The sequence below is a fragment of the Oncorhynchus masou genome, chromosome 30 (genome assembly GCF_036934945.1).
Source record: "Oncorhynchus masou masou isolate Uvic2021 chromosome 30, UVic_Omas_1.1, whole genome shotgun sequence".
NCBI classification, from domain to species: Eukaryota; Metazoa; Chordata; class Actinopteri; order Salmoniformes; family Salmonidae; genus Oncorhynchus; species Oncorhynchus masou.
The window spans coordinates 34,143,350-34,170,490 of NC_088241.1; the positions used below are offsets into that span (position 1 = coordinate 34,143,350).

Consider the following 27,141-nt stretch of genomic DNA (forward strand, 5'->3'; position numbering starts at 1 on the left):
AGTCTCTTCACCTGAAGAGCACCTTCTCTGGAATGGGTCACCTTCTTCATGGATGTAAGAACAAGGATTCCCGCTATGACAGTGTCTTGGATGTAGATGAACCTAGGACATGCTGGAGCCAATGCTGTCCCCCGTTGGACCAAGGATGTACAGTACAGTAGGAAGAGGAAGCTCTTTGGATGGGTCAGAACAAAGATTCTTGCTATGACACAGTCTTCGATGTGGATGTTCCTACACTATCCATAACCTAGAAAGGTTCTTCAGCTGTCCCCAAAAGATAACCCTTGAAGAAACATGTTTGGTTCCAGGTAGAACCCTTTAAGGCCCAGGTAGAACTCGCTTGGATCCAATGTAGAACTCTTTCCACAGAGGGTTCTATATGGAACCCAAAAGGGTCTACCTGGAACCAAAAAGGGTTATCTTATGGGGACAGCTGAAGAACCCTTTTGTAACCTTTGTAGGATATGCTGGAGCCAATGCTGTCCCTCAATGGACCAAGGACATACAGTACAGTAGAAAGAGGAAGCTCATTGGATGGAGTGACATGAGGCTGATAGTCATGCCTGGATATAATTATCATCACCACCAATGGGACCATTTTGTTTTGTGTCCGTGTGGTTTGCATGCAGGGGTTACGTTTGCATGTGGTGGAACTGAAAGTAAAATGTTCAGATCCTACAGTTCACCATCTCCCATCCTAGGACGATCTTCACCAACTATACTTTGAAGCTCTGTGTATTAAAGTAACTCCAATGAGAAATGTGTCACTGCAAAAAGGAGACATAAAGAAAGAGCATTTCTAACAAGAGGACGTTTGTTGACGGAGCTCTTATAAAAGAGTCCCATGTGGAGATACAGGTGAGTTTCCTCACAGTGGTTCATCATAGGAACCTGTGATGAGGTTTGAGCTGTGAGCTGCATTGGTTTGTGAAACTGTGTGAGAGGAAGTGGAGGGGAAATCTGGTGACTTTTGTTCAGACTCCTAGTGTATTGTATGGGCTCAGATACACTGTCAAGCTATGGCACTATTCTATGTAACAGTCGTGTTCCCCTCCACTCCCAATTAAATTCAGCAGGCTTGCCCCCCTCCTCTATTCCTACACCCAGTCAGTGCTAATCATGTGTCTGCGCACACACCACATAGACCCAGGTCTCAGCCCTGGGTGCTAGCCCCGGCACTTGTAAACAGTGCCCTGCCCTGTCCTACGTGGGGATAGCTGAGACGATTACATGCCCCCTGGGGTGGCGGGGCTTAGTATGGTCTCGTTAGCTGAACACAATGATGTCCCCACCTTTCAGAGCAGATAACACACCAGACCCCAAACAGAACTTACAACGGTACAACCACATCCTCAGACCACCAAACCCTGGCTGGCTACAAGTGCTGCAGCAGCAGGGACCAGACACAGAATGGGTGTATTCGGCTCCATCATTTTTGGGATCATTTCATCATGATTATTGCTTTATTAGGGTGATTTGTGCTTTTACATACATTCGAAATAGCACATCTGCTTTTCCTCAAGTTTTGTTTTCAACATTTAGTTAAATGTCCACATCTTGGTAACTGAAATAAGACAAAAGGATAACAAAATCAAGCTATTTATATTACGGTGTTGTAATACATTCAGTGATGAGGAAGTACATCTAAACAGTATAACCCGCATCTTTGCGAGAGCACAGCACAGCTGGTTCAGAAGAACAAAAGACACCTCTAGAGATCCAATAGGAACCAATGATGACTGCCCATTGTGTCAGCCTACTGTGTCACAATGCAGAAACAAACATCAGTGTTCATATCCCATGAACCGATTCAACCTTTATTCCTCCCTAGTGAGTTATCCATAAGTGTCTTTCCCTGTCATGGTCCTATGCAATGTGCCAGATTCTCATATTTTACCCAAAGGTAAAGACTTGTCCCCTAGTGAGTGTATAGCCCCTTGATCTGATCCACTGCTCCTCCCTGTCCTGTCCCCGGTCTTGTCTGTGTGATCTGCCCATTGCCCAGGTCCCCTGGCAGACAGACAGATAGAGCTCTAATTGTCTCTAATTATTAACTGGTCTAGAATCAGTATCAATGCATAGCCCTCACTAGACCTCTGCGATACCATGATATCTGTGTCTGTCCTAGACGGCCTACTCAGAGATAGCAGATAAGTAATCACAATGCTCTGTCCTGGTCTGCTCGGACAATGACAATATTTGAATGTTTAATTAGATAGTGTGAACTGGGCAGACTATCAGACTTAGACATTAGTAAGCATATATTGTAAGCCATGGTAAATGCTTGATAAACTCACGGCAAATCGTTTCAGTCTTAAGTAGGAGAAATGCTTAGACCACTCGATTGACAGGACATGTGAATGAAGTTTCGAACAAATGTTTAGTCTGGCTAAAGTATAATTTAGTTTAGTCTAAAACACTTAAGTCTACTATTATACAAATGTGGATGCTTTCTGCGTAGATACTTTAAATTCAACATGAACTCCAGATCAGGGATTTCAGAGAAACCTCTCAAAAGTTTAAACAGTCTCTTCTTTTTTTAAATGTTCAGACCTGATCCAGATTAAAAAGGATTTCTGTTGCTTTGAAGATAAGGACTGCAGCTCTGCCATAAACAGTAATTGTGTAGTTTCTTTCCTGTGGTGTGATTTATTTAAAGTATTATGCTGTAAGGTTTCAGGCTTGTTTTCCTGGCAGGGCCTGTCATGTGTGTACTGTATCTACTACGTGTGTATGGAGTTTATTATTGGCAACAAGATGCCAATCCTGAGACCCCCCCCCCACATACCCAGAAAAACACTCATGATGGCCTTCGAATGTGACATTTGTGCAGTATATACAGAAATAGTATAAGACATTTACAAACGCTATAACTAAATGCGTTGTAAGATTAGGACATTTTACATTTAAGAAATTGTTGTTGTACACTAAAATTCCCCTAATATTGCAATTGTAAAAGTCTAAAAGGATGTTCAGATCTATTTCACCTTTGGCAATTGATATTACAAAACACCCAAGCAATTTGATTTACATACTGGAAGATAATAGATAAAATACAAATAAATATTAAGTTATTTATGGAGAACACATATAGAAGAGGCCGGGGAGTATGACTTTTCTGATGCCATTTATTCTGGAATGCCAATGGGACAGTATGTTGTAAATTCAAAAGCTTACATCTGTTGGGAATAATATGTACAGACGACTACACAGAATAAATATGCGTTGTTTAAAAGAATGTATCTGCTCAAATTAAAATCATTAGGAATGATGAAGAAATTAAAGATGATTAACTATATGGATGTTGTTTTGCATGTGCACATATTTCCGATTGCATCAAAGAAGCCCTTTAGTCAGATGCATGTTTTCTGAACTGGGGATGCACTCTAATGGTGGAATTCCAGAAATGTGATGTGGAATACCTTGTCCCCTTCCTGTCTGAAAGGGTGATCATTTAGATAACAACCAGGAAGTGTTTTTTGAGCATTACATTAACATCATGACATTTTTTAAATACCTTTTACGTTTCAGTCAGCTTTAGAGCATAACAGGGGCAAAACGGCAAGTGTGTGCTTCAGATTGTGTTCCAAACAGGGGGTGTAGAATCATTCCAATGTCCAGGCCAGGATACAGCTGCCTATGACTAATTTAAAAACCCCTTCTCAATCTAAGGCAGGCCTTTTCACATGTAACACACAGCATGCATCTGTTTCCTGTTTTCATTCAGAGTTTTTATTTTCCTTATTTCCCCCCTCACCTGTTGGGGTCTACGTTCCTTCCATCGTGTTGATCATTGGTCTCTCAGTAAGGGGACCTAAAGCACCGCCAGCGGATGTGATCATTACAGCACTTTCATCTGAGACTGCCGTGCGGACATTAATCAAAGTCAATACATTAGTCAAAGTGTGAGCTATCCCTCTTCAGTGTATACCATATATACAGTACCAGTGAAAAGTATGGACACAGCTACTCATTAAAATGTTTTTTCTTTATTTTTGTTACTATTTTCTATATTGTAGATTAAATAGTGAAGACATCAACACTATGAAATAACACATATGGAATCATGTAGTAACCAACAAAAAAAAGTTAAAATCAAACCATATTTTATATTTGAGATTCTTCAAAGTAGCCAAACTTTGCCTTGATGACAGCTTTGCACACTCTTGGCATTCTCTCAATCAGCTTCATTAGGTAGTCACCAGGAATGCATTTCAATTAACAGGTGTGACTTGTTAAAAAGTTAATTTGTGGAATGTCTTTCCTTCTTAATGCGTTTGAGCCAATCAGTTGTGTTGTGACAAGGTATGGGTGGCATACAGAAGATAGCCCTATTTGGTAAAAGACCAAGTCCATATTATGGCAAGAAGAGCTTAAATAAGCAAAGAGAAATGTCAGTCCATCATTACTCGGAGTCATGAAGGTCAGTCAATCCGGAAAATATCAAGAACTTTGAATATTTTTCAAGTGCAATCGCAAACACTATCAAGCGCTATGATTGAACTGGCTTTTATGAGGACCACCACAGGAAATTAAGACCCAGAGTTACCTCTGCTGAAGAGGATAAGTTCATTAGTTACCAACCTCAGACATTGAAGCCCAAATAAATGCTTCAGAGTTCAAGTAAGAAACACATCTCAACATTACCTGTTCAGAGAAGGCTGTGCGAATCAGGCCTTCATGGTCAAATTGCTGCAAAGAAACCACTACTGAAAGGACACCAATAATAAGAAGAGTCTTGCTTGGGCCAAGAAACACGAGCAATTGACATTAGACCGGTGGAAATCAGTTCTTTGGTCTGATGAGTCCAAATTTGAGATTTTGGTTCCAACCGCCGTGTCTGTGTGAGATGCAGAGTAGGTGAACGGATGATCTCTGTATGTGTGGTTCCCACCGTGAAGCATGGAGGAGGAAATGTGCTTTACTGGTGACACTGTCTATGACTTATTTAGAATTCAAGGTACACTTAACCACCATGGCTACCACAGCATTCTGCAGCAATACGCCATCTCATCTGGTTTGCGCTTAGTGGGACTATGATTTGTTTTTCAACAAGACAATGACCCAACACACCTCAAGGCTGTGTAAGGGCTTTTCGACCAAGAAGGAGTGCTGCATCAGTGGAGTTGTGGAGTGCTGCATCCACAATGACCCAACCTCAACCCAAACCATCTTAATTGGACTGAGTTGGACAGCAGAGCGAAGGAAAAGCAGCCAACAAGTGCTCAGTGTATGTGGGAACTCCTTCAAGACTGTTATGTAGAAAATAGTACAAATAAAGAAAAATCATTGAATGAGAAGGTGTCCAAACTTTTGACTGGTACTGCACATACAAAAATATGTGGACACCCCTTGAAATGAGTGGATTTGGCTATTTCAGCCACACCCATTGCTGACAGGTGCATAAAAATCGAGCACAAAGCCATGCAATCTCCATAGACAAACGTTGGCAGTAGAATGGCCTTAATGCCTCCTGAGTGGTGCAGTGGTCTAAGGCACTGCATCGCAGTGCTAGCTGTGCTACTAGAGATCGTTGTTCGAGTCCAGGCTCTGTCGCAGCCGGCCCCGATCGGGAGACCCATGGTGTGGCGCACAATTGGCCCAGCATCGTCCGGGCTATGGAATTGTTTGAACGGCAAGGATGTCCTTGTCTCATCGCACTCTAGCGACTCCTGTGCCGGGCCGGGCACATGCACGCTGAAACAGACGCCAGGTGTACGGTGTTTCCTTCGACACGTTGTGGTGCGGCTGGCTTCCGGGTTAAGAGCATTGTGTCAAGAAGCAGTGCGGCTTGGCTGGGTCGTGTTTCAGAGGATGCATGGCTCTTGACCTTCGCCTCTCCCGAGTTTGTACGGAAACAACAAGAAACGGCCTAACTGAAGAGCTCAGTGACTTTCAACATGGCACAGTCATAGGATGCCACCTTTCCAACAAGTCAATTTGTCAAATTTCTGCCCTGCTACAGCAGCCCGTCAACTGTAAGTGTTGTTATTGTGAAGTGGAAACATCTAGGAGCAACAACGGCTCAGCCAAGAAGTGGTAGGCCACACAAGCTCACAGATCGGGACTGCCGAGTGCTGAAGCATGTAAAAATAGTCCGTCCTCGGTTACAACACTCACTACTGAGTTCCAAACTTCCTCTGGAAGCAACATCAGCACATTAACTGTTTGTCGGGAGCTTCATGAAATGGGTTTACATGGCCGCGCAGCCGCACACAAGCGTAATGCCAAGGGTCGGCAAAAGTGGTGTAAAGCTCACCACCACTGAACTCTGGAGCAGTGGAAACAAGTTCTCTGGAGTGATGAATCATGCTTCACCATCTGGCAGTCCGATGGACAAATCTGGGTTTGGTAGATGCCAGGAGAATGCTGCCTGCCCAAATGCATAGTGTCAACTGTAAAGTTTGGTGGATGAGGAATAACGGCCTTGGGCTTTTTTCCATGGTTCGGCCTAGGCCCCTTAGTTCCAGTGAAGGGAAATCTTAACGCTACAGCACACAATGACATTCTAGACAACTGTGCTTCCAACTTTGTGGTAACAGTTTGGGGAAGGGCCTTTCCTGTTTCAACATGACAATGCCCCCGTGCACAAAGCGAGGTCCATATAAGAAATGGTTTGTCAAGATCGGTGTGGAACAACTTCACTGGCCTGCAGAGCCCTGACGTCAACCCCATCAAATAACTTTGGAATGAATTGGCCCGCCGACTGCGAGCCAGGCCTAATCACCCAACATCAGTGCCCGACCTCACTAATCCTCATGGCTGAATAGAAGCATGTCCCCACAGCAATGTTCCAACATCTAGTGGAAAGCCTTCTCAGAAGAGAGGAGGCTGTTATAGTAGCAAAGGGGGGGACCAACTCCATATTAATGCCCATGATTTTGGAATGAGATGTTCGATGAGCAGTCGTCCACATCCTTTTGTTCAAGTAGTGTGCGTAACCTAACCTCAATTTACTCCTCCATTCACTATAAGCATTGATCATTAAGCATGGTGCCTTTCTTACAGAGATGTACAATAGAAATACATTATTTTCAGATTTTGGGTGAAACGCCCCTAAGACGAATGAGAGAACCATGGCATTAAATTATGAACATTTAATACAGTTGTGATGAAAAAGCTGAATCCGTTGGCCAGTTATGCTAAGAGACGTTTATTTTAAATCACCCATCATGACATCTTTGTATATAAATTGAGCATGTTTATGTTAATCATTTTTAAGAATTGTAATATTGGAGCAGTTTGTCGTCAGTCGGTTTCAGAATCTTTTTCTCTGTCATGTTGACCACCCAGCCTGGCGAGAGGCCAAAGAAGATCTGTCTGGGGTCCTTCCTCATAAAGAGCATGTGGAACAACTCGTCTTTGGAAATGTCCGGTAAAATGTAGCCATACTTCTGGGCCAAGGCTATCCGTGCTTTTTGAATCTTCTCTGGGTCTGCCAGGTAACCACGGTTGGCAGCATCTGTGTAGTACGGGACCATGTCCTCCCCAGGCAACATTCTCTTTGGAATGGGCTGTCCACTTAAGAAGAACGGCACAGGCTTACACAGGACCGCTACAGACAGAACAAATACAGAGTTACTACCTCTCCAAGTGTAAAATGTAAGTGGCGTCATAGCAAGATGATTCAAGTTTTGGCTTAATGTGTTTCTACGGAGTAACACTTTACAATGGGGTTCTATTTGTAAAGGGGTTATAAAAGGACTTATTATTACGTAAATGCATAATAAATCATTAATAAATAGGTTATAACAAAACACCTCCAGCTATTAACCATTTATAAATGCGTTGTATAATCATGCAACCTTATTTTCAACGGTTGCAAAGTTAAAACAATAGTTATTTTCTCACTTTTGAGTATGATGCAGTCTTGCTCTTTCCCAGGAACAGAAATGATTGGTTTTCAGGCCAATGGTCAACTCCAATGATATGTCTTTTATTTTTTATTGGGGGGGGGGGGGGGGGGGAAGAGATCAGCTTTAATATTGCAGATAGATTGAGGCTTCCATCAATTTAATGGTCAGCATAATTTCCAACCCCCATATATATTTTTAATCAATATATATAATATATATTTATTTCTTAAAAATATATTTTCCCCTAAACCCCAATGATGTGTCTCGCCCCATGTTTGAAACCCTGATGACGCAAATATATTTTGGGGTAGCCTAATGGTCGAATCCCAGAGCTGACAAGTTAAAAATCTCTCGTTCTGCCCCTGAACAAAGCAGTTCAGGGGCCCACTGTCAATTAAGGCAGCCCCCCGCACTTTAAATAAAAAAAATACAATTGGTACACTTATTTATTCAAGGAATGAAGGCTTCATCTCAAGATCACAAGCCAAGATCAAACTACTGGGGCAGTTTGCTTGTTTCCGAAAAACATGTTGGCACTGACATCATGTGACAGTACGTCGTGAAGAATCATGATGGACGTGGCTATGAGAAAGGTGCGAAGGCCAGACCAAAAAGATTGTGCAAAATAAACGTTCACAAGATACAAATGTTGACAGCGGAGAAAGGATCAATTCCCTATGCAATTTCTTTCAGTTTTGAATACAGAAGTTGTCCTGGATGATTTAGCATGCTGCTCAGCTAGCTAATGTTTGCTAGCACATCTGTCCTGCCTACATAGCTAGGAAACGTTACCTTGCCTGCTAGCTAGCAGTAGATAAAACCTAAAATGTATTTTGGAATATACACATTCTGCTAGACGATTTAACACAACATAATCTTTGGCATGATATAGCTAACTAAATAAGTAGATCACGTTTGCTGGCTAGCTAGCTAGAAAAAGACACCCCATGTTTTAAGACTTAACTTGCTAGTTAGCTAGTGTATTAGCAAAAAAATGTGGTAACTACCTAGCTAAGCCCTTTCATCAGTATCAACTATGTGTTGACAAGTAATGTTAAACTCCAGCTATTATTATTATTAATATTATTAGCTAGCAGTGGATAACATAATTAGCTAAGCCTAAATGGTAGAGATTATGATAATCATGGTAGTAGAGTAATGTTGCTAGCTAGTGTCTATGCTAAGTTGCCATAAATTCCTCTCCCTAACATTCCCAACTGCCACGTTTTCTGAACAAAAAACACATATATATATATTTTTTTCCCCCCATTGTTGGATATAAGACTGTTAAACACCAGGAAATCAGCTCCAAGTGATTTTAATGTAAAAAATCTGTTCCCAAGTATTCCCACGCATAATAGAGACGTGATTGTATACAAATGTAAGCAAGGTTTGAAATTATGTTTCAGTCAAACATTATATCAGTTTGGGCCACTTGCAGTCAATTTGCAGTTTACAAATTACTTGGAATTATGTTCTGGCCCCCCGACCATCCGCTCAGCAAAAACATTTGCCTGCGTTGAATCTAGTTGATGATCCCTGCCATAAGGTCTCAGACTCCAGGATGGGAAAATGCTTAACAAGAAAGAAACAGATGAAGACAGAAGGGGACTGTGTTGTATTTTAAATAGTTCATCTGTTATACATTCCTATTCTGACTTGTAAATGTTAAAAAGGGGTGAAAAAGACCACCCGTTTATCCGAATTAGATAGGCTACAGATTTGAGTCCCCCCAATGTATCCTTCTATTAAATTAAATGTTATTCTTAGTATGTATTGCATGTTTGAGGAGGTTATATACTGTTATAAAATGTTTGTATCTTGACATTAATAAATGGCCAGAAGGTTTCTTTCTTTTAAGGTATATTTTTTGAAGATATAAATATTGGTAGGCCTAGCTCATTAATAAATGGTCAGTAGGGTTCCACTTTCTTTAAAAGGTTCTAGATCTGTCATTCTCATTTAAAGCAAGTCTAATAAGTGGTAAATCTGTTCTATGCGCGCTATTTCTATGCTTCCTGTTTTTACCTTCATTTTTATACACCAACTTCACACAGCTAAAAATACGATATTCTGGGTTATGGGAAAAATATTTTACAGCGGTCTAGATGGTTCAATGATTGTCTACACAATGAATGCTTGTTTTGTCACAAAACTGAAATTAGGCAACCAGGAAATGGCAGAGCGACGTTTAAAGGAATCTTTTCAGCAGTTATAAATATTGGTGACTAATTTGTTATTGGTCTGTGGATTGACACTTTAAAATAAGGTATAATTTGAGCAGTTATAAATGTTCATAGATCTGTTACTTAAAATAAGGTACACTTTTAGCAGTTATACATGTTGGTAAATCATTTATAGATTTGAGAGTTCACTCAGAGTTTAGACATACTTATAGGACAGTATTGGGTACTCATCACCACATACATGAGAGAAGATAGCACATAGTTAAGCATGTTCAGTCAATTAATTGTGGGTATGAAGACCAAAACAGTCCATGTTGTGAGAGGATATATCTTCCACTGTTACACAGACCAAAGATATTAGGGTTACCATTTCACACCAGAGCATTCACCATACTTGAACTATCACAGAGAAGTGGTAAGTGTGTGTTGATATAATCTGGTAAGGGGTAATAATTTAATAATGTCCTGGATGTAAATTTGTCCAGGGCATCAGGGTTTCAAACGTGGGCCAAGACACATGAAAACAAAGCTTGTCTGTTCCTGGGACAGAGCACCAATGCATCACACCCAAAAGTGAGAAAATAACTATTGTTCAACTATGCAACTATTGACAATAAGGTTGCATAAGGGTTCATCAATATATGCATTTATAAATGGTTAATAACTGGAGGTAAATATTGTCTCACTATTTGGCAAACACTGAACAGTTATTGCACTATTTTGACCAGTGCGATATAACCGTTTATTAATAGTTTAATGCATTTGATTAAATAACTTAATAATATAATTATAACCCCTTTATAAACACTTTACAAATGGAAACTTCTTGTAAAGTGTTACCTACTACGACATTACCATCACTACTACTCACCGAGACTTCTGGGGTCATAGAAACCTGTAGTGACGATCCCTCCGTTTCTCTCAATGGCAGCAATGGCCTCCTCAGACGCCATCTGAACTTCTATGTTGACTTTCGCTGCAAAGATACCAGCACCCTGATAACACACACAATTGGATGCAAGAATAGAGAAAATAGATTTTCAATCAATACAGAACAAACCTACAGAACAGGAAAAAAACTGCCTCTGGTCTAGCATAATCACTACAATCTAATTAGCTAAATACTGCCCCCTACTGGCCAAATATATGTGCACTAAATAACAGATCTTCCTTGCTTTAAATAAATATAAGTAATCAACTACCTTGGTGGGATCATGTTTCATCCCCAAGCTTCCATAACAATGAATTCACCCCCAAATCAAGGGGAGACACAGTCATGACAGCTCATAGTTGTAAATGTAGCCAATGTCAATACCTCGCCAACAAGCTGAACACCATAGTCCCTCTTCTGGGGCTGGATGGTCACTCCCCTGCCGTTGACCAGCTGTGTCAGGTCAATGGGCTGAGTGGGGTCAATCCGGCCCAGGTCAATCAGATACTGCAGCCTGTTCAAGGTCAGTGGCTGGTACTGAGCCCGCCGACTAGGAAGAAAAGCACACATTTGTGAGCATAATCTCCTGTCCCTAAACAAACAGCTATAACGTATAGAAAATGGGATTGACATCAAGGCAATAACAATTACAGTACAGAGATACAGTATGAAAAGCTACTAAGCCTTACTTTGTTGCTTCTCAGACTCCATCTCTGTATTGGAACGTTATGCCCGTTTGATAGTATGACCAACAGAACATGGCGTGTTCAACCATGCACATGGAACAACAATGTACCTGTGGCCCTCATTGTAGCCGTATTTGGGGATGGCTAGATAGAAGGGAGTCTGACCCCCCTCAAACCCCAGGCGAGGTCGGTTGCCTCGCTGCCTCTCCCCCTTGTGACCCCGGCCACTTCTGTTTCCTCCATGTTGGCCTCTGCCTCGCTTCTTCTCCTACAAAATGATAGATGAGACAGAATTTGATTCACATTATCAGTGTTTGTGCTATTCTTTCTTCACTATTAAAGTTTCATAATGTAACAATTGACATATTACATAGTAATCAAAAGTAAATTATTTGTCATTGTCACAATGAATTCATGCAATGAATTAGCTAGATTGGTTATATCACACTATCTGGCATACAAATATTTTTTATGTCCATTATTTGGCGGTACCAGGGCCTCGTTTCCCAGTTGTGATGTAACTTAAGCATTACAATGATTGTTCCAGATATAAAGTTGTTTCTTAAATAACGATGTAAGTGTTTTTCCCAAACAAGCACATGGAGAGAGCGTTTGCTAAGTCTGTAGTTAGACCATGTGTTGCTACCAATAGGATCAAAAGAAAAGCAGTGCTGCTCTCGGATCAGCTTTCACTATTCAAATCTTCCCTTTCCTTAGTAATTATAATTACTCCACAATATTGACGACGGATCAGTTCTTAGAGTGATATTACCACCAATGGCTGCAAAAATTGAGGCGGCTTATTCTAAATGCTTACCCTATATTAATGCACTAAATTAAGATTTGGCACATCATTGTGCACATGTTGTTATACATCATGAAATATATTTAGCCAAAATGTACAAACAGTATAACAGAAGTAATTTGAATGAACATAACATTTATTTTAATGTGATTGAAATGTGCAGTGCATTCGGGAAGTATTCAGAGCCCTTTACTTTTTCCAAATTTTGTAAAGTTACAGCCTTATTCTAAAATGTATTAAATTGTTGTTTCCCTCATCAATCCACACACAATACCCCATAATGGGGCCTCCTGAGAGATGCAGCGGTCTAAGGCACTGCATCGCAGCCCCAGGTTCGATTGAAAGCTGTGTCATAGCCAGCCGTGAGCGGGAGATCCATGAGGCGGCGCACAATTGGCCCAGCATTGTCCGGGTTAGGGGAGGGTTTGGCCGGCCAGGTTTTCCTTGTCCCATCGCACTCTAGTGACTGCTTGTGGCAGGCCGGGCACCTGCAAGCTGACCTCCGGTTGCCAGTTGTCCTCTGACACATTGGTGCAGCTGGCTTCCGGGTTAAGCGAGCAGTATGTCAAGAAGTAGTGCGGCTTTGGCAGAGGTGTGTTTCGGAGGATCTCATTATTGTAATATATTTTTTTTTTATATTCGATGACGTCAACAGCTGGTAATTTAGCCAACTCTTAGTGTTATCATTTGATTTGTAAAGAATAGGACGAAATCAACGTCAAGTCAATGTAGCTATCTACCTGAGCACAGCGTTTTCAAAAACATTCAGTACTTTCATGACATTCACTTGACCTCCTTGTATCTCTAAACGCCAGGGGTTTACAAAACATAACTAAAAGAAAAGCACCGTTTTTATTTTGTAAATACTGTAATGTAGATTTAATTCTACTCCAGGACACTCCCTCCTGCGATTCAGATTCTAGCTTTTGGAAAATACAATGGAGACATACTGTTTATTATAGTCATGGGTCTATCCACTCAGCTGGTACTATGACGTTTCTTCATAAGTTTAGAGGTGATATTTCAGAGTTTGGTGTGTCCAAAGATGGGACATGGGTACAAGATAATGCTTGTTTTATTATATGCAATTTAATAATTCTCACACCACAAATAAGACTATTTTTTGGATCTTGCTGATAGGCTTACTGAGCTGCAAAACAAGTATACAAATGCATGGCTTATAATATCTGGAGACTTTAATGAAACACCTGACAACTCTTTAGATAGATTTCCACCTAGAATAGCTCTGAGATCTCAGAAAAGTGACATCTTCACCTCGTGTTGCAGTAAACTGACTGTGGTTGATACATGGTGTTTCTTTAAAACGAACTTAAACAAATACACCTGGTGTAATAGGTCAATGATGGTCAGATCCAGAATTGATCTGTTTCTCATTTATCCCCCACTTGTACAGTATGTACAAGTAGTAAGTCATAAACATGCTCCTTTGACTGATCATACAATTATTTTATTGACGTTAGAATGTTCTGAAAAATCCAGTGGCATTCGAGGACACTGGAAACGTAATAATTCACTCCTAAATGATCCGGTCTTCAACAAGAACACAAAGAACTTGATCATAGACTCGTTTAATTCAAATGATTTAAAATCAAAGCATGGAAGTGGGAAATATTTAAATTCAAAGTAAGATCTATCGCCATTACACACAGTAAGGAACTAAAGAAGCAAACATTTTTGAAAGAAGATGAGCTTATGAATAAATTGAATGTTCTTTTAGAAAAGGATACCCTTTCAGCAGAGGAAGAATGAGATTTGAATACAGTGTATGTGTTCACATCTCTGGAATAGAACTAGATCAAATGTACATGGATTTAGCTAAAGGGCCCTTTATTAGATCTAGAGCAAAGATTAGAGATGCTCTTAAATCTATGAAGAAGGGCAAAGCACCTGGAACAGACAATCTTTCTGTGGAATTCTATTAACACTTTTGGGAACATTGAGGGACCAGTATTCAACATGTTCCAAGAATGCCTAGCTAAAGGGTGAGATGATAAGTACCAGGAAACAAGGGCTTATTTCCTTAATACCAAAACCTGATAAAGATCCCATTTTCATAGATAATTGGAGACCTATTACATTATTAAATACAGATTATAAATGGATAACTTTGGCATATGCTAATAAGACTTTTTTTTTTTTTAAACACCTTGTTAATGAAACCCAAACTGGTTTCATGAAAGGTCACCACATCAGCTGTAACATAAGGTTAGTTTTAGACTTGATTGATTACGCCGATTCAATTGAATCAGAAGCTATTATTCTTTTCCTCGACTTTTGTAAGCATTTGATACAATTTAACACAAATTCCTAATACATTCATTGTACACTATTGGTTTCGGAACTAGCTTTATCTCCGTTATTAATATACACTGTTCAAAAAAATAAAGGGAACACTAAAATAACACATCCTCGATCTGAATGAATGAAATATTCTTATTAAAAACTTTTTTCTTTACATCGTTGAATGTGCTGACAACAAAATCCCACAAAAATTATCAATGGAAATCAAATTTAGAAACCCATGGAGGTCTGGATTTGGAGTCACACTCAAAATTAAAGTGGAAAACCACACTATAGGCTGATCCAACTTTGATGTAATGTCCTTAAAACAAGTCAAAATGAGGCTCAGTAGTGTGTGTGCCTTCCACGTGCCTGTATGACCTCCATACAATGCCTGGGCATGCTCCTGATGAGGTGGCGGATGGTCTCCTGAGGGATCTCCTCCCAGACCTGGACTAAAGCATTCGCCAACTCCTGGACAGTCTGTGGTGCAACGTGGCGTTGGTGGATGGAGCGAGACATGAGGTCTCAGATGTGCTCAATTGGATTCAGGTCTGGGGAACGGGTGGGTCAGTCCATAGCATCAATGCCTTCCTCTTGCAGGAACTGCTGACACTCCAGCCACATGAGGTCTAGCATCGTCTTGCATTCGGAGTAACCCAGGGCCAACCGCACCAGCATGTGGTCTCACAAGGGGTCTGAGGATCTCATCTCGGTACCTAATGGCAGTCAGGCTACATCTGGCGAGCACATGGAGGGCTGTGCGGCCCCCCAAAGAAATGCCACCCCACACCATGACTGACCCAAACCGGTCATGCTGGAGGATGTTGCAGGCAGCAGAACGTTCTCCACGGCGTCTCCAGACTGTCACGTCTGTCACATGTGCTCAGTGTGAACCTGCTTTCACCTGTGAAGAGCACAGGGCTCCAGTGGCGAATTTACCAATCTTGGTGTTCTCTGGCAAATGCCAAACGTCCTGCACGGTGTTGGGCTATAAGCACAACCCCCACCTGTGGACGTTGGGCCCTCATACCACCCTCATGGAGTCTGTTTCTGACCGTTTGAGCAGACACACGCACATTTGTGGCCTGCTGGAGGTTTTTGCAGGGCTCTAACAGTGCTCCTCCTTGCACAAAGATAGAGGTAGCGGTCCTGCTGCTGGGTTGTTGCCCTCCTCCACGTCTCCTGATGTACTGACCTGTCTCCTGGTAGCGCCTCCATGCTCTGGACACTACGCTGACAGACACAGCAAACCTTCTTGCCACAGCTCGCGTTGATGTGCCATTCTGGATGAGCTGCACTACCTGAGCCACCTGTGTGGGTTGTAGACTCCGTCTCATGCTACCACTAGAGTGAAAGCACCGCCAGCATTCAAAAGTGACCAAAACATCAGCCAGGAAGCATAGGAACTGAGAAGTGGTCTGGTCACCACCTGCAGAACCACTCCTTTATTGGGGGTGGCTTGCTAATTGCCTATAATTTCCACCTGTTGTCTATTCAATTTGCACAACAGCATGTGAGATTTGTCAATCAGTGTTGCTTCCTAAGTGGACAGTTTGATTTCACAGAAGTGTGATTGACTTGGAGTTACATGGTGTCGTTTAAGTGTTCCCTTTATTTTTTTGAGCAGTGTATTTTATAAAGATATGAATAGTTCTATACATATCTAGACGATACAGCTATTACTAAAAGACAAGGATCAAGTTATTATTGCACTTAATATTATCAAATCATTCTCTTCTGCTTCTGGTCTGGAACTTAAGTTAAATAAAAGCGAAATATTATCCATACATAACTCAAATAATCAATCTGTTGAGTATATTCCAGTGAAAGATAATGTGAAATATTTAAGGCTGCACATGGCAAAAAAAACATTGTCCGTCAACATCTCAATTTCTCTCAGAGATTAAAGAATACAAAATCCATCTTTAATAACTGGTCCTTACGTGACGTCTCGATTATTGGAAGGTTTTTATTGACAAAAGTTGGAGGGTCCTGTCACATTTTGTCTACCATGCTCAATCCCTATTTTTATTGGATCAAACCAGCAAGGATATCAACAAAACTTTCCTAGACTTTATATGGAAAAATAAAAAATGCAAACTTAAGAAGTCTGTAATATCAAACCAAAGAGCTGATGGTGGGCTTGAAGTACCTAGATTTGATTGATATCAACAATATCTTTAAAGTAAACTGAATTTGAAAAATGTATGCTTAGCTCTGAATCTATATGGTACTTCATTCCCTGTTATATTTTTATGAAATTGGGTGGTCTTACATTTGTGGAAATGCAACTATTCTCCAGCAAAACTACCCATCAAACTCTCCAAATTTCATGAAAAATACATTTTAGCCTGGAAAATAAGTTGTCCACAACTTCTCCCCACACAAAGCACTTTTGTAGAACAAAGATACTGTTGTTAAAAACAAGTATTTGTTCTTGATTTATTTAATAAAAATGAATTATTCTCTCTTATAGAAAGTTCTTAGAAACATGCAACTTCCAAATACATAAAAAAAATTATTCTATATGTAAAGCAATACCTTCAGGACTTAATTAACGAAATATAATTTGTGTTTCGGGGAACATGTCACGATAGGTGCACAGCTTACAGTGCATTCAGACCCCTTCCCTTTTCCCAAATATTGTTATGTTACAGCCTTATTCTAAGATTGCGGGGGGGGGAATTATTGAATCAATCTACACACAATACTCCATAATGACAAACACAAAACAAGTTTAGACATTTTTGCAAATCTATAAAAAAAAAAAAAACTGAAATACCTTATTTACATAAGTATTCAGACCTTTTGCTATGAGACTCAATTGAGCTCAGGTGCATCCTGTTTCCAATGATCATCATTGAGATGTTTCTACAACTTCATTGGAGTCCACCTGTGGTAAATTCAATTGATTGGACATTACATGGAAAAGGCACACACCTGTATATGTAAGGTCCCACGGTTAAGTCATGTAAGAGCAAAAACCAAGCCATGAGGTTTGAAGGAATTGTCCGTAGAGCTCCGAGACAGGATTGTGTCGAGGCACAGATATGGGGAAGGGTACCAAAACATTTCTGCAGGATTGAAGGTCCCTAAGAACACAGTGGCCTCAATCATTCTTTAATGGGAGAAGTTTGAAACCACCAAGAACCCAGTCAATCTGACAGAGCTCCAGAGTTCTGTGGAGATGGGAGAACATTCCAGAAGGCCAAACATCTCTGCAGCACTCCAACAATCAGACCTTTATGGTAGTGTCCAGACGAAAGCCACTCCTCAGTAAAAAAGCACAACAGCGCACTTAAGAGTTTGCCAGACAAGATTCTCTGGTCTGATGAAACCAAGAAGGAACTCTTTGACCTGAATGCCAAGTGTCACGTCTGGAGGAAATCTGGCACCATCCCTACGGTGAAGCATGGTGGTGGCAGCATCATGCTGTGGGGATGTTTTTTAGCGGCAGGGACTGGGAGACTAGTCAGGTTCGAGGGAAAAATTAACAGAGCAAAGTACAGAGAGATCCTTGATCAAAACCTGCTTCAGAGCACTCAGGACCTCAGACTGGGGCAAATGTTCACCTTCCAGCAGGACAACGACCCTAAGCACATGGCCAAGACAACACAGGAGTGGCTTCGGGACAAGCCTCCAAATATCCTTGAGTGGCCCTGCCAGAGGCCGGACTTGAACAAGATCGAACATCTCTGGAGACCTGAAAATAGCTGTGCAGCGACGGTCCCAATCCAAACTGACAGAGCTTGAGAGGATCTACAGAGAAGAATGGGAGAATCTCCCCAAATACAGGTGTGCCAAGCTTGTAGTGTCATACCCAAGTAGACTTGACTGCCAAAGGTTCTTCAACAAAGTACTGAGTAAAGGATCTGAATACTTACGTAAATGTGATTTCAGTTTTAATTTTTTTAATACATTTGCAAAAATGTCAAAAAACCTGTTTTGTTTTATCATTATGGGGTATTGTTTGTAGATTGTTTTTCCCCCTCATCAATGTAATCCATTTAGAATAAGGCTGTAAGGTAACAAAATGTGGAAAAGGTCAAATGTACTGTATGTTAGAAGGTTGCCCCCTGTTGGATAAGAAATGTAGTAAATGTAGAAACTCCAAGAACAAGATCTCTCCAAGAGGGAAATTCTTCTGGAATGCATTTGTTACTCAAATTAAAATGGAAGAAAGCTTGGTTTCTCCTTCACAAATGTTGTATAACAAATTAAGTAAAATAAATTCACTTGCACAAAATATACCTTTGCAATAACTTGTCTAAATTCATGGACTTGTGATTCTCAACTGGGGGGGGGGGGGGGTGACCGAAGTTAAGGGGTCGCGGGAATGTGCAAGAATAAACAATTAAAAACATTTAAAAAAATATATATTTTGAAAGGTAACCGCCGCAACAAAACTTTTACTTTGAAATGATACCGCTGCACCACTTATTGTTGCTGACTTAACACAAGCAGTGCGTCCACAGTGGTGAAATGGCTAGCTACGTTCAGACTCGGATGGTTTTCGCGCTACACTCACTGACCCAATACAATAACGTTCTCGCCCCCCCCACACACATTTCGCTACACCCGCAATAGCATCTGCTAAATTTGTGTATGTGACCAATAAACATTTGATTTGACACACTGATCCAATAAAAATGTCATTCTGCAACATGGTTTTGTTTTAAATGTGACAAGTCCAATCAGATAATACAGATATTCTCCTGACAGCTCGCTTGATTGATAGCTAACTATGCAGACGTGTTCTGAAGGCATTGCACAAGTGGATAGTTGGCTGTCATTTAACTCATGTAGCTATAGCTGTCTGAGTAAAATCATGGACAAGTTTTTCAAATGTGCAGCTCCCTCTTAATTTACTGCTGCTTCCAATGTCAACAGGGCAAACAACCCGGTCCGTCAAGAGGTGTCAAGAGGAGAAAATACCTCCCCGACTTCATCAAATATCGTTTTACATAACATGTATAGAAGAGAGGCAGGATGAGGACAGACTGCAGTGGGTCCTATGCAATGAGCTAGCTAATGAGAGATGAAAAGGCATCTGGGCACCAACCATCCAAGCCACAAAGATAAGACATCTTTTAAAAACTATGTCAATATCTGGAGGCCTCACAAGATTCATTTAACCTCGTATGCACGGTACAAGAAAAGGCACTTCGCACATCATACCTTGTGGCCCAGCGTATTGCTAAGAGCAACCTGCTGCATTGACATGTGCACTAAAACCATACCCCTAGCCAATGACACCACAAGGAGAATCCAGCACATGTTTGAGGACATACAGTGGGGCAAAAAAGTATTTAGTCAGCCACCAATTGTGCAAGTTCTCCCACTTAAAAAGATGAGAGAGGCCTGTAATTTTCATCATAGGTACACTTCAACTATGGCAGACAAAATGAGAAAAACAATTTGCTGTCATTTGATCGCAGACACAGCCACAGTTCTGGTGCAGAGTATCCTGCTTTCGCCTGTAGTGAATCAACTGCCTATCTGTGTGAAAGTGGCTTCTCTGCTATGGCCGTGCTGAAAACTAAAAGCAGAAACAGACTGGACAGCCAGCACGACCTCGGAGTTGACCTGTCAACCATCACTCCAGACTTCAATAAACTTACCAATCTGAAGAAACCACTAGCTTTCCCACTGATAGGCCACACACACAATAAATAAATAGGTTAATGAGTTATTGCTCACTATGTTAATTTTTATTGTTCATTAATTCTGACATTTATATTACATTTTATTGAACTGGTTAAAAACGTACACCTTTAAAAAAAACTTTAAGGTCGTGAAACTATTCACATGGTAATTGATGATTACGAATTCCTAATGATTGTTGTTTTTTCTATTTTAAACACTGGTATGTGTTGCTGTTCATTAACATTATTGGACTGGTTTTAATGTCATGTTCTGAGTCTGATCATTTATTACACCCCACAGGTGAACTGGTCGCCTAATTAGATGGCTTATTCTCTTGAACTGATAATACATGTTCTCTCAGTTAATCCAGGCTGCATCACATCCGGCCGTGATTGTGTCCAATAGGGCGGTGCACAATTGGCTCAGCGTCGTCCAGGTTTGGCCGTCATTTTAAATAAGAATTTGTTCTTAACTGACTTGCCTTGTTAAATAAAGGTTCCATTTAAGTGATTTAGAAAAATATTTGAATGACTTTAATACCATAATAGTACACCGTGAGACAGTCTATTTTGCAAGTAAAGCCTGCCCAAGAAGGCAGCTGCAATACAACATTACAAAATGTAATCATCAACAGTCCATAATATTGGGTCGCGACTCAATTGTCATTGTCCAATTTGCGTCCCCAAGCAAAACCAGTTGAGAACCACTGACTTAGAGGACATATGACTTTTCTGTGATAAAGAAGGGGAAACTATTATACACATTTTTTTATGAGTGTGACTCTGTGAAGTTATTTTAAGTCTTTAAGAGTTAAGGATTTACATGTTTTTTTATTAATAAGACAAATGTATTCGAAATGAAAACCAAACTTCTGAATTGGCCATTAATTTCTTAATTCTCTCTGGTAAATTTTATATACACACACACAAACACAAATATTTTAAATCTGACCCCAAATGCAATATATTTCTACTTCAAATCCAATATAATCTCTAGCATTAGTCAATAACAAAAAAAACACTGTATTCTTACAACTCTATCATAGATTTGTAACCCGTGACCTTATTTTAGGCACTTTAACTTTTAAAACTCAATTCATGTGATTTTTTTTTTTTACTTTAATGTTATTTTATGTTTCTTCAGAGAAAACATACGTGTACTGATATCCTATGTTTTTGTGGTTACTGTATTGTAATTTGAAATGTAATAATAATAAGAGGATTTAAAAATAAAAATGCTTTGAAATGAACATGCTTAGCCATCTCGAGACAACTCCGATTTAAAGGGTTTTTTCTCAAAGTTGCAGGGATGTCACATCTCCTATTTATACCAGTACACTCGTAACAACTCAAGCATTAGGAAACATCTATTTGATCAAATAAACCTAACGTAGCAAATAAGCCATTATATTTTGTTGTTGACCAAATTCGACAGCAATAACTCCTTGCTTTGTGGGCGAAAAAACGCCATCTGTTGGAGGGACAGATTTTACGCCGAGTTGGGCCCTCTTTTCCTCTTCCTCTCTGGCTATTCTAGCCATGATAGCTAGCTTTTCAGAAACATTTGGGCTAGCTAATAAACGCATACTTACAGCTTTCTTCGTCCCCGGTTCCGGTCGCAAGTTTGCTAATGTAATACGAGGCAAATTCTGCAAAATATCTAATGCCTTCCCACCAGTTTTTTTGGTAAAAGACATTGTCCTCTCCACATGCCAGTGCTACTCAAGGACAAAATCAGGAACCATGGATGTGGCTCACGTGACGTGACACAATCCACATGCCGGAAGCGGAAGTACCATTGTTTCACTGATTTTTGGAACATCTAGATTTCCTACAGCTTGATTGGATTATAATATTGTCCTATCAATTGTGTTTACCAGTTAATGAATGTGTACTGCGCTCGCTCTCTGCCAAACTGATGCCCGCGACTACGTAAACAAACTGTATCGCAAATCATAGGGCCAAGGGCGATACAAATTGAACGCTTTCTTCCCATCCAAGCACACATCGTCAATTATGTTGTTGAACGCCAGCTACGTACGTTGTATGCAGTGGCGGTTCAAGCTTGTTCGGCCCCCTCGGGCGAACCCCCCCCCCCCACTAACTAATTTTTTTCAGACATTTGGAACACAAAAAAATTATAACATTTAAAACTATATAAATATACAAATATATATAAAATAAGACTCATACATATAAAAAAGTAACAAAGACAAATAGAAACAAATTTGTGTTGATTAGGCACTTGAGCATCAATACATTACACATACCCCAACACTGACCAAGAGTCAAGACTAAACCAATTCACCTTGGTGGTGTGCAGTACTGTACAAAGTAAGAGGTGCACTATTTCATAGATTCCCCCGCTCTCCCTACCTTGGGCTTCCAGTGGGGAGACCTGAGGTCAACCTACCCACACCCCCCTCCCCATCTCGTACTTCTGAGTGGGAGACCTTCCCAGGCAGTAGCCTGCCTAGCTGACAAACTAAAATCAGGGCGCCCACCCCGACAAGGTTAATTGACCCACAGTCCCACACAGTGACTGCTATTGTACCTGCCGCTCGGAAAGCTACTGCAGCGGTGACTGAGGGATGTTTGGCAGCGAGCATTGAAGGCAACATGCATGTTGTTGCAGACAATAGCTCTCACAATATTGTCTCACATACATCTGTATTCACAGTAAATGCCCCCCTAGTGGGCTGCTAGTACCAGTTGTTTTAGTGTAGGGCTGTAACAAAAGCCTGCACTGTAGCTTGCAGGTGGAGGGTTGAACACCCCAAACCGAGACCGACAAGCCATTAACATTAAAGTGTTGTCAATAAAGCTAACCACATTGTGCATTTATGTATCTCTTTTGCATTGCAGGTGATATTTCTTCATAGCCTGGGTGACACTGGGTATGTGCAGTACAGCTCATTCATTTCATCCCTCAATTTACTCCTACCACTCACCATTGACTCAAGAGTTATCGGTCATATTATTACCATTTACTGTAGTCTTCAGCTCATAAGATATCTTTTGCTTTTGTTCATAGCAATGGCTGGGCAGAGGCCTTTGCTGGGATCCAGACACCACATGTGAAATACATGTGTCCTCACTCGTGAGTACCTCTGTGGACAAGCACAGCTCCTGTATTTGGAGATTGTTGATGATAGTGATTATTGATTACATTTTGTTAATACAGTTGAAAATGGAAGTGTACATACACTTAGGTTGTAGTCATTAAAACTTGTTTTTCAACCACTCCACAAATTTCTTGTAAACAAACTATAGTTTTGGCAAGTCAGTTAGGACATCTACTTTGTGCATGACAAGTAATTTTTCCAACAATTGTTTACAGACACATTATTTCACTTACAATTCACTGTATCACAATTCCAGTGGGTTACATACACTAAGTTGACTGTGCCTTCAAACAGCTTGGAAAATTCCAGAAAAGGATGTCATGGCTTTAGAAGCTTCTGATAGGCTAATTGACATAATTTGAGTCAATTGGAGGTGTACCTGTGGTTGTATTTCAAGGCCTACCTTCAAACTCAGTGCCTCTTTGCTTGACATCATGGGAAAATCAAAAGAAATCAGCCAAGACCTCAGAATTCTATATATTTTTTTAGACCTCCACAAGTCTGCTTCATCCTTGGGAGCAATTTCCAAATGCCTGAATGTACCACGTTCATCTGTACAAACAATATTACGCAAGTATAAACACCATAGGACAACGCAGTCTTCATACCGCTCAGGAAGGAGATATGTTCTGTCTCCTAGAGATGAACGTACTTTGGTGCGAAAAGAGCAAATCAATCCCAGAACAACAGAAAAGGACCTATTGAAGATGCTGGAGGAAACAGGTACAATTGTATCTATATCCACAGTAAAACGAGTCCTATATCGACATAACCTGAAAGGCCGTTCAGCAAGGAAGAAGCCACTGATCCAAAACCGCCATAAAAAAACAGACTATGGTTTGCAACTGCACATGGGGACAAAGATCATACTTTTTGGAGAAATGTCCTCTGGTCTGATGATGTCAGACGGTGGGCGTAGCTGCTGCATGAAGTCAGGCGCAGGAGAGATGAGTGAACAACGCACTTTACTCAAGAAAATAGCACAATTAACAGTACCAATGTGCGAACAATAACGGTTGCCACAAAACCATCCGGAAACGTAGCGACATGAACAATAAACAATCACACACAAAGACATGGGGGAAACAGAGGGTTAAATACATGACCAGTAATTGGGAAATGAAAACCAGGTGTGTTGGAAACAAAGACAAAACCAATGGAAAATGAAAAGTGGATCGGCGATGGCAAGAAGGCTGGCAATGTCGACCGCCGAGCGCCACCCAAACAAGGAGAGGAACCGACTTCGGCGGAAGTCGTGACAGATTAAACAAAAAGAGAACTGTTTGGCCATAATAACCATCGTTACATTTGGAGGAAAAGGGGGAGGCTAGCAAGCCGAAGGACACCATCCCAACCATGAAGCACGGGGTGGCAGCATCATGTTTTTGGTTGTGCTTTGCTGCAAGTGGGACTGGTGCAATTCTGAAAATTGATGGTTTCATGAGGAAGGGAAATTATGTGGATATATTGAAGCAACATCTCAAGAAATCAGCCAGGAAGTTAAAGCTAGGTCGCAAATGGGTCTTCCAAATGGACAATGACCCCAAGCATACTTCCAAAGTTGTGGTAAAATGGCTTAAGAACAACAAAGTCAAGGTATTGGAGTGGTAATCACAAAGCCCTGACCTCAATCCTGTAGAAAATTTGTGGGCATAACTGAAAAAGCGTGTGCGAGCAAAGAGGCCTACAAACCTGACTCCGTTACACCAGCTCTGTCAGGAGGAATGGGCCAAAATTCACCCAACTTATTGTGGGAAGCTTGTGGAAGACTACCCGAAAACGTTTGACCCAAGTGAAACAATTTAAAGGCATTGCTACCAAATACTAATTGAGTGTATGTAAGCTTCTGACCGACTGGGAATGTAATGAAAGAAATAAAGCTGAAATAAATCATTCTCTCTACTATTACTCTGACATTTCACATTCTTAAAGTAAAGTCGTGATCTTAACTGATCTTAGACAGACAATTTTTGCTTGGATTAAATGTCAGGAATTGTGAAAAACTGAGTTTAAATGTATTTGGCTAAGGTGTATGTAAACTTCCGACTTCAACTGTATATGCATTTATTAATGACAGTGAAACTGTTTTATTTAATTTAAACGTTTCAGTCCATTCAAGCCTGTTACATTAAACGTGGGCATGAACATGCCCTCCTGGTAAAAAGTCAAGTTTATTTAATTTTATAAAAAGGAAGGCAATATCCAAGAACAGTAGCCGATTTGGGTTAATCACTCCCCTCTATGTTATAGGTTTGACATCATCGGGTTGCAAACAGATGCAGAGGAAGACGAAGCTGGTATTAAACATGTTTCAGAGAAAAGTGAGTCTACATGGTTTGGATGTAGCTGCACTAGGGCATACAGTATGGTAATGGGCGGCAGGGTAGCCTAGTGGTTGAGCGTTGGACTACTAACCGAAAGGTTGCAAGTTCGAATCCCCGAGCCGACAAGGCACAAATCTGTTGTTCTGCCCCTGAACAGGCAGTTAACCCACTGTTCCTAGGCTGTCATTGAAAATAAGAATTTGTTCTTAATTGACTTGCCTAGTAAAATAAAGGTAAAAAAATCATGTTTTAAACTGTATGAACCTGAGCTTGATTCTGTTTGATTTCATTGAGTGCTGCCTGTCTTCTCAGCTAAAACGCTGATTGATCAAGAAGTGAAGATTGGAATAACATCCCACAGAATTGCTCTTGGTGGGTTTTCTCAGGTAGACTAGTCCCTGTGACAATAAAAACCTGTAAAACAACGCTCAAATGTACTAAACTCAGTGGAAAGACATAGCGATATTAATTGTTTGTGTGCTTTGGTGTATACAGGATGGAGTGTTGTCTCTACACTTCTCTCACAAGCCAACAGAAACTGGAGGGAGTGGTTGCTCTCAGCTGCTGGCTCCCGCTACAATACACCCTCCCTCAAGTATAGGCTACCCTGCATTAGAAGTGTTCTGTGGTGCACTTAGGTTATACATAAGATCCATTCTATTGTTTTGGAATGTAAACAGTCTATTAGCTTGTTACTTTTACCAAACCACACAAATCAACAATGGTCAAAGTCAATATCCAGACATGGACAAAATCGTTCTAGAGACGTCACAAGTCGTAGCTGATTTGATATATAACCCTAATGTTGTCTTTTCTCAGGCGTCGGCCAACTCTGCGAACAAGGAGATGCATGTCCTGCAGTACCATGGCGAGGCGGACACTCTGGTGCCCGTCATTTTGGATGTCTCACAGTGGAGAAAAGGAAAACCCTCTGTAACCTATCCAACATCACCTATAATACCTATCCCAGAATGCCTCACAGTGCCTGCCCTGAGGTTAGTATGGTTTGTACAGCAGCTGTGTGAATTCTGTAATTATGGTTCAACTTAGAAGATTGGCACTTTTTGAAGTCTTTAAACATGCATAATAGAGTTGACATGAAATTAATGTATTATATTTTGTGTTGTAATACTTGTCTCTCTTGCGTCCAACAGGAAATTATGGATATCAAGCAGTTTATTGACAAGCAGCTTCCTCCAATCTAAGGGTTAGACCTACACACCCACTGCCGTTAGAGCTCCTTGAAGGTGACTCCTGTGATGCTCCATAGACTGTATGA

At 40.7% G+C, this 27,141-nt stretch overlaps 1 protein-coding gene and 1 pseudogene across 1 annotated transcript; one reads left to right on the forward strand and one right to left on the reverse strand.

The window, feature by feature from the left end:
• Positions 1-3,969: 3,969 nt before the first annotated feature.
• Positions 3,970-22,184, reverse strand: LOC135522565 (large ribosomal subunit protein uL15m-like). Its single transcript, XM_064948947.1, has 5 exons — positions 22,006-22,184; positions 11,770-11,927; positions 11,358-11,523; positions 10,914-11,037; positions 3,970-7,555 (listed from the first exon to the last, which is right to left on the reverse strand). Exons 1-5 carry the CDS (start codon positions 22,108-22,110, stop codon positions 7,218-7,220), a joined length of 891 nt encoding a protein of 296 aa, XP_064805019.1. The 5' UTR covers positions 22,111-22,184; the 3' UTR covers positions 3,970-7,217.
• LOC135521638 (acyl-protein thioesterase 1-like) lies at positions 22,157-27,141 on the forward strand (annotated as a pseudogene).

Bases quoted from the DNA above. Each gene is read 5' to 3' on its own strand.
- LOC135522565 (XM_064948947.1), bottom strand. From the start codon at position 22,110: ATGTCTTTTACCAAAAAAACTGGTGGGAAGGCATTAGATATTTTGCAG. The intron at 11,928-22,005 runs GTAAGTATGCGT...ATCATTTTGTAG, and splicing joins AACCGGGGACGAAGAAAGCT to GAGAAGAAGCGAGGCAGAGG. The intron at 11,524-11,769 runs GTACATTGTTGT...TTTTCTTCCTAG, and splicing joins GGCTACAATGAGGGCCACAG to TCGGCGGGCTCAGTACCAGC.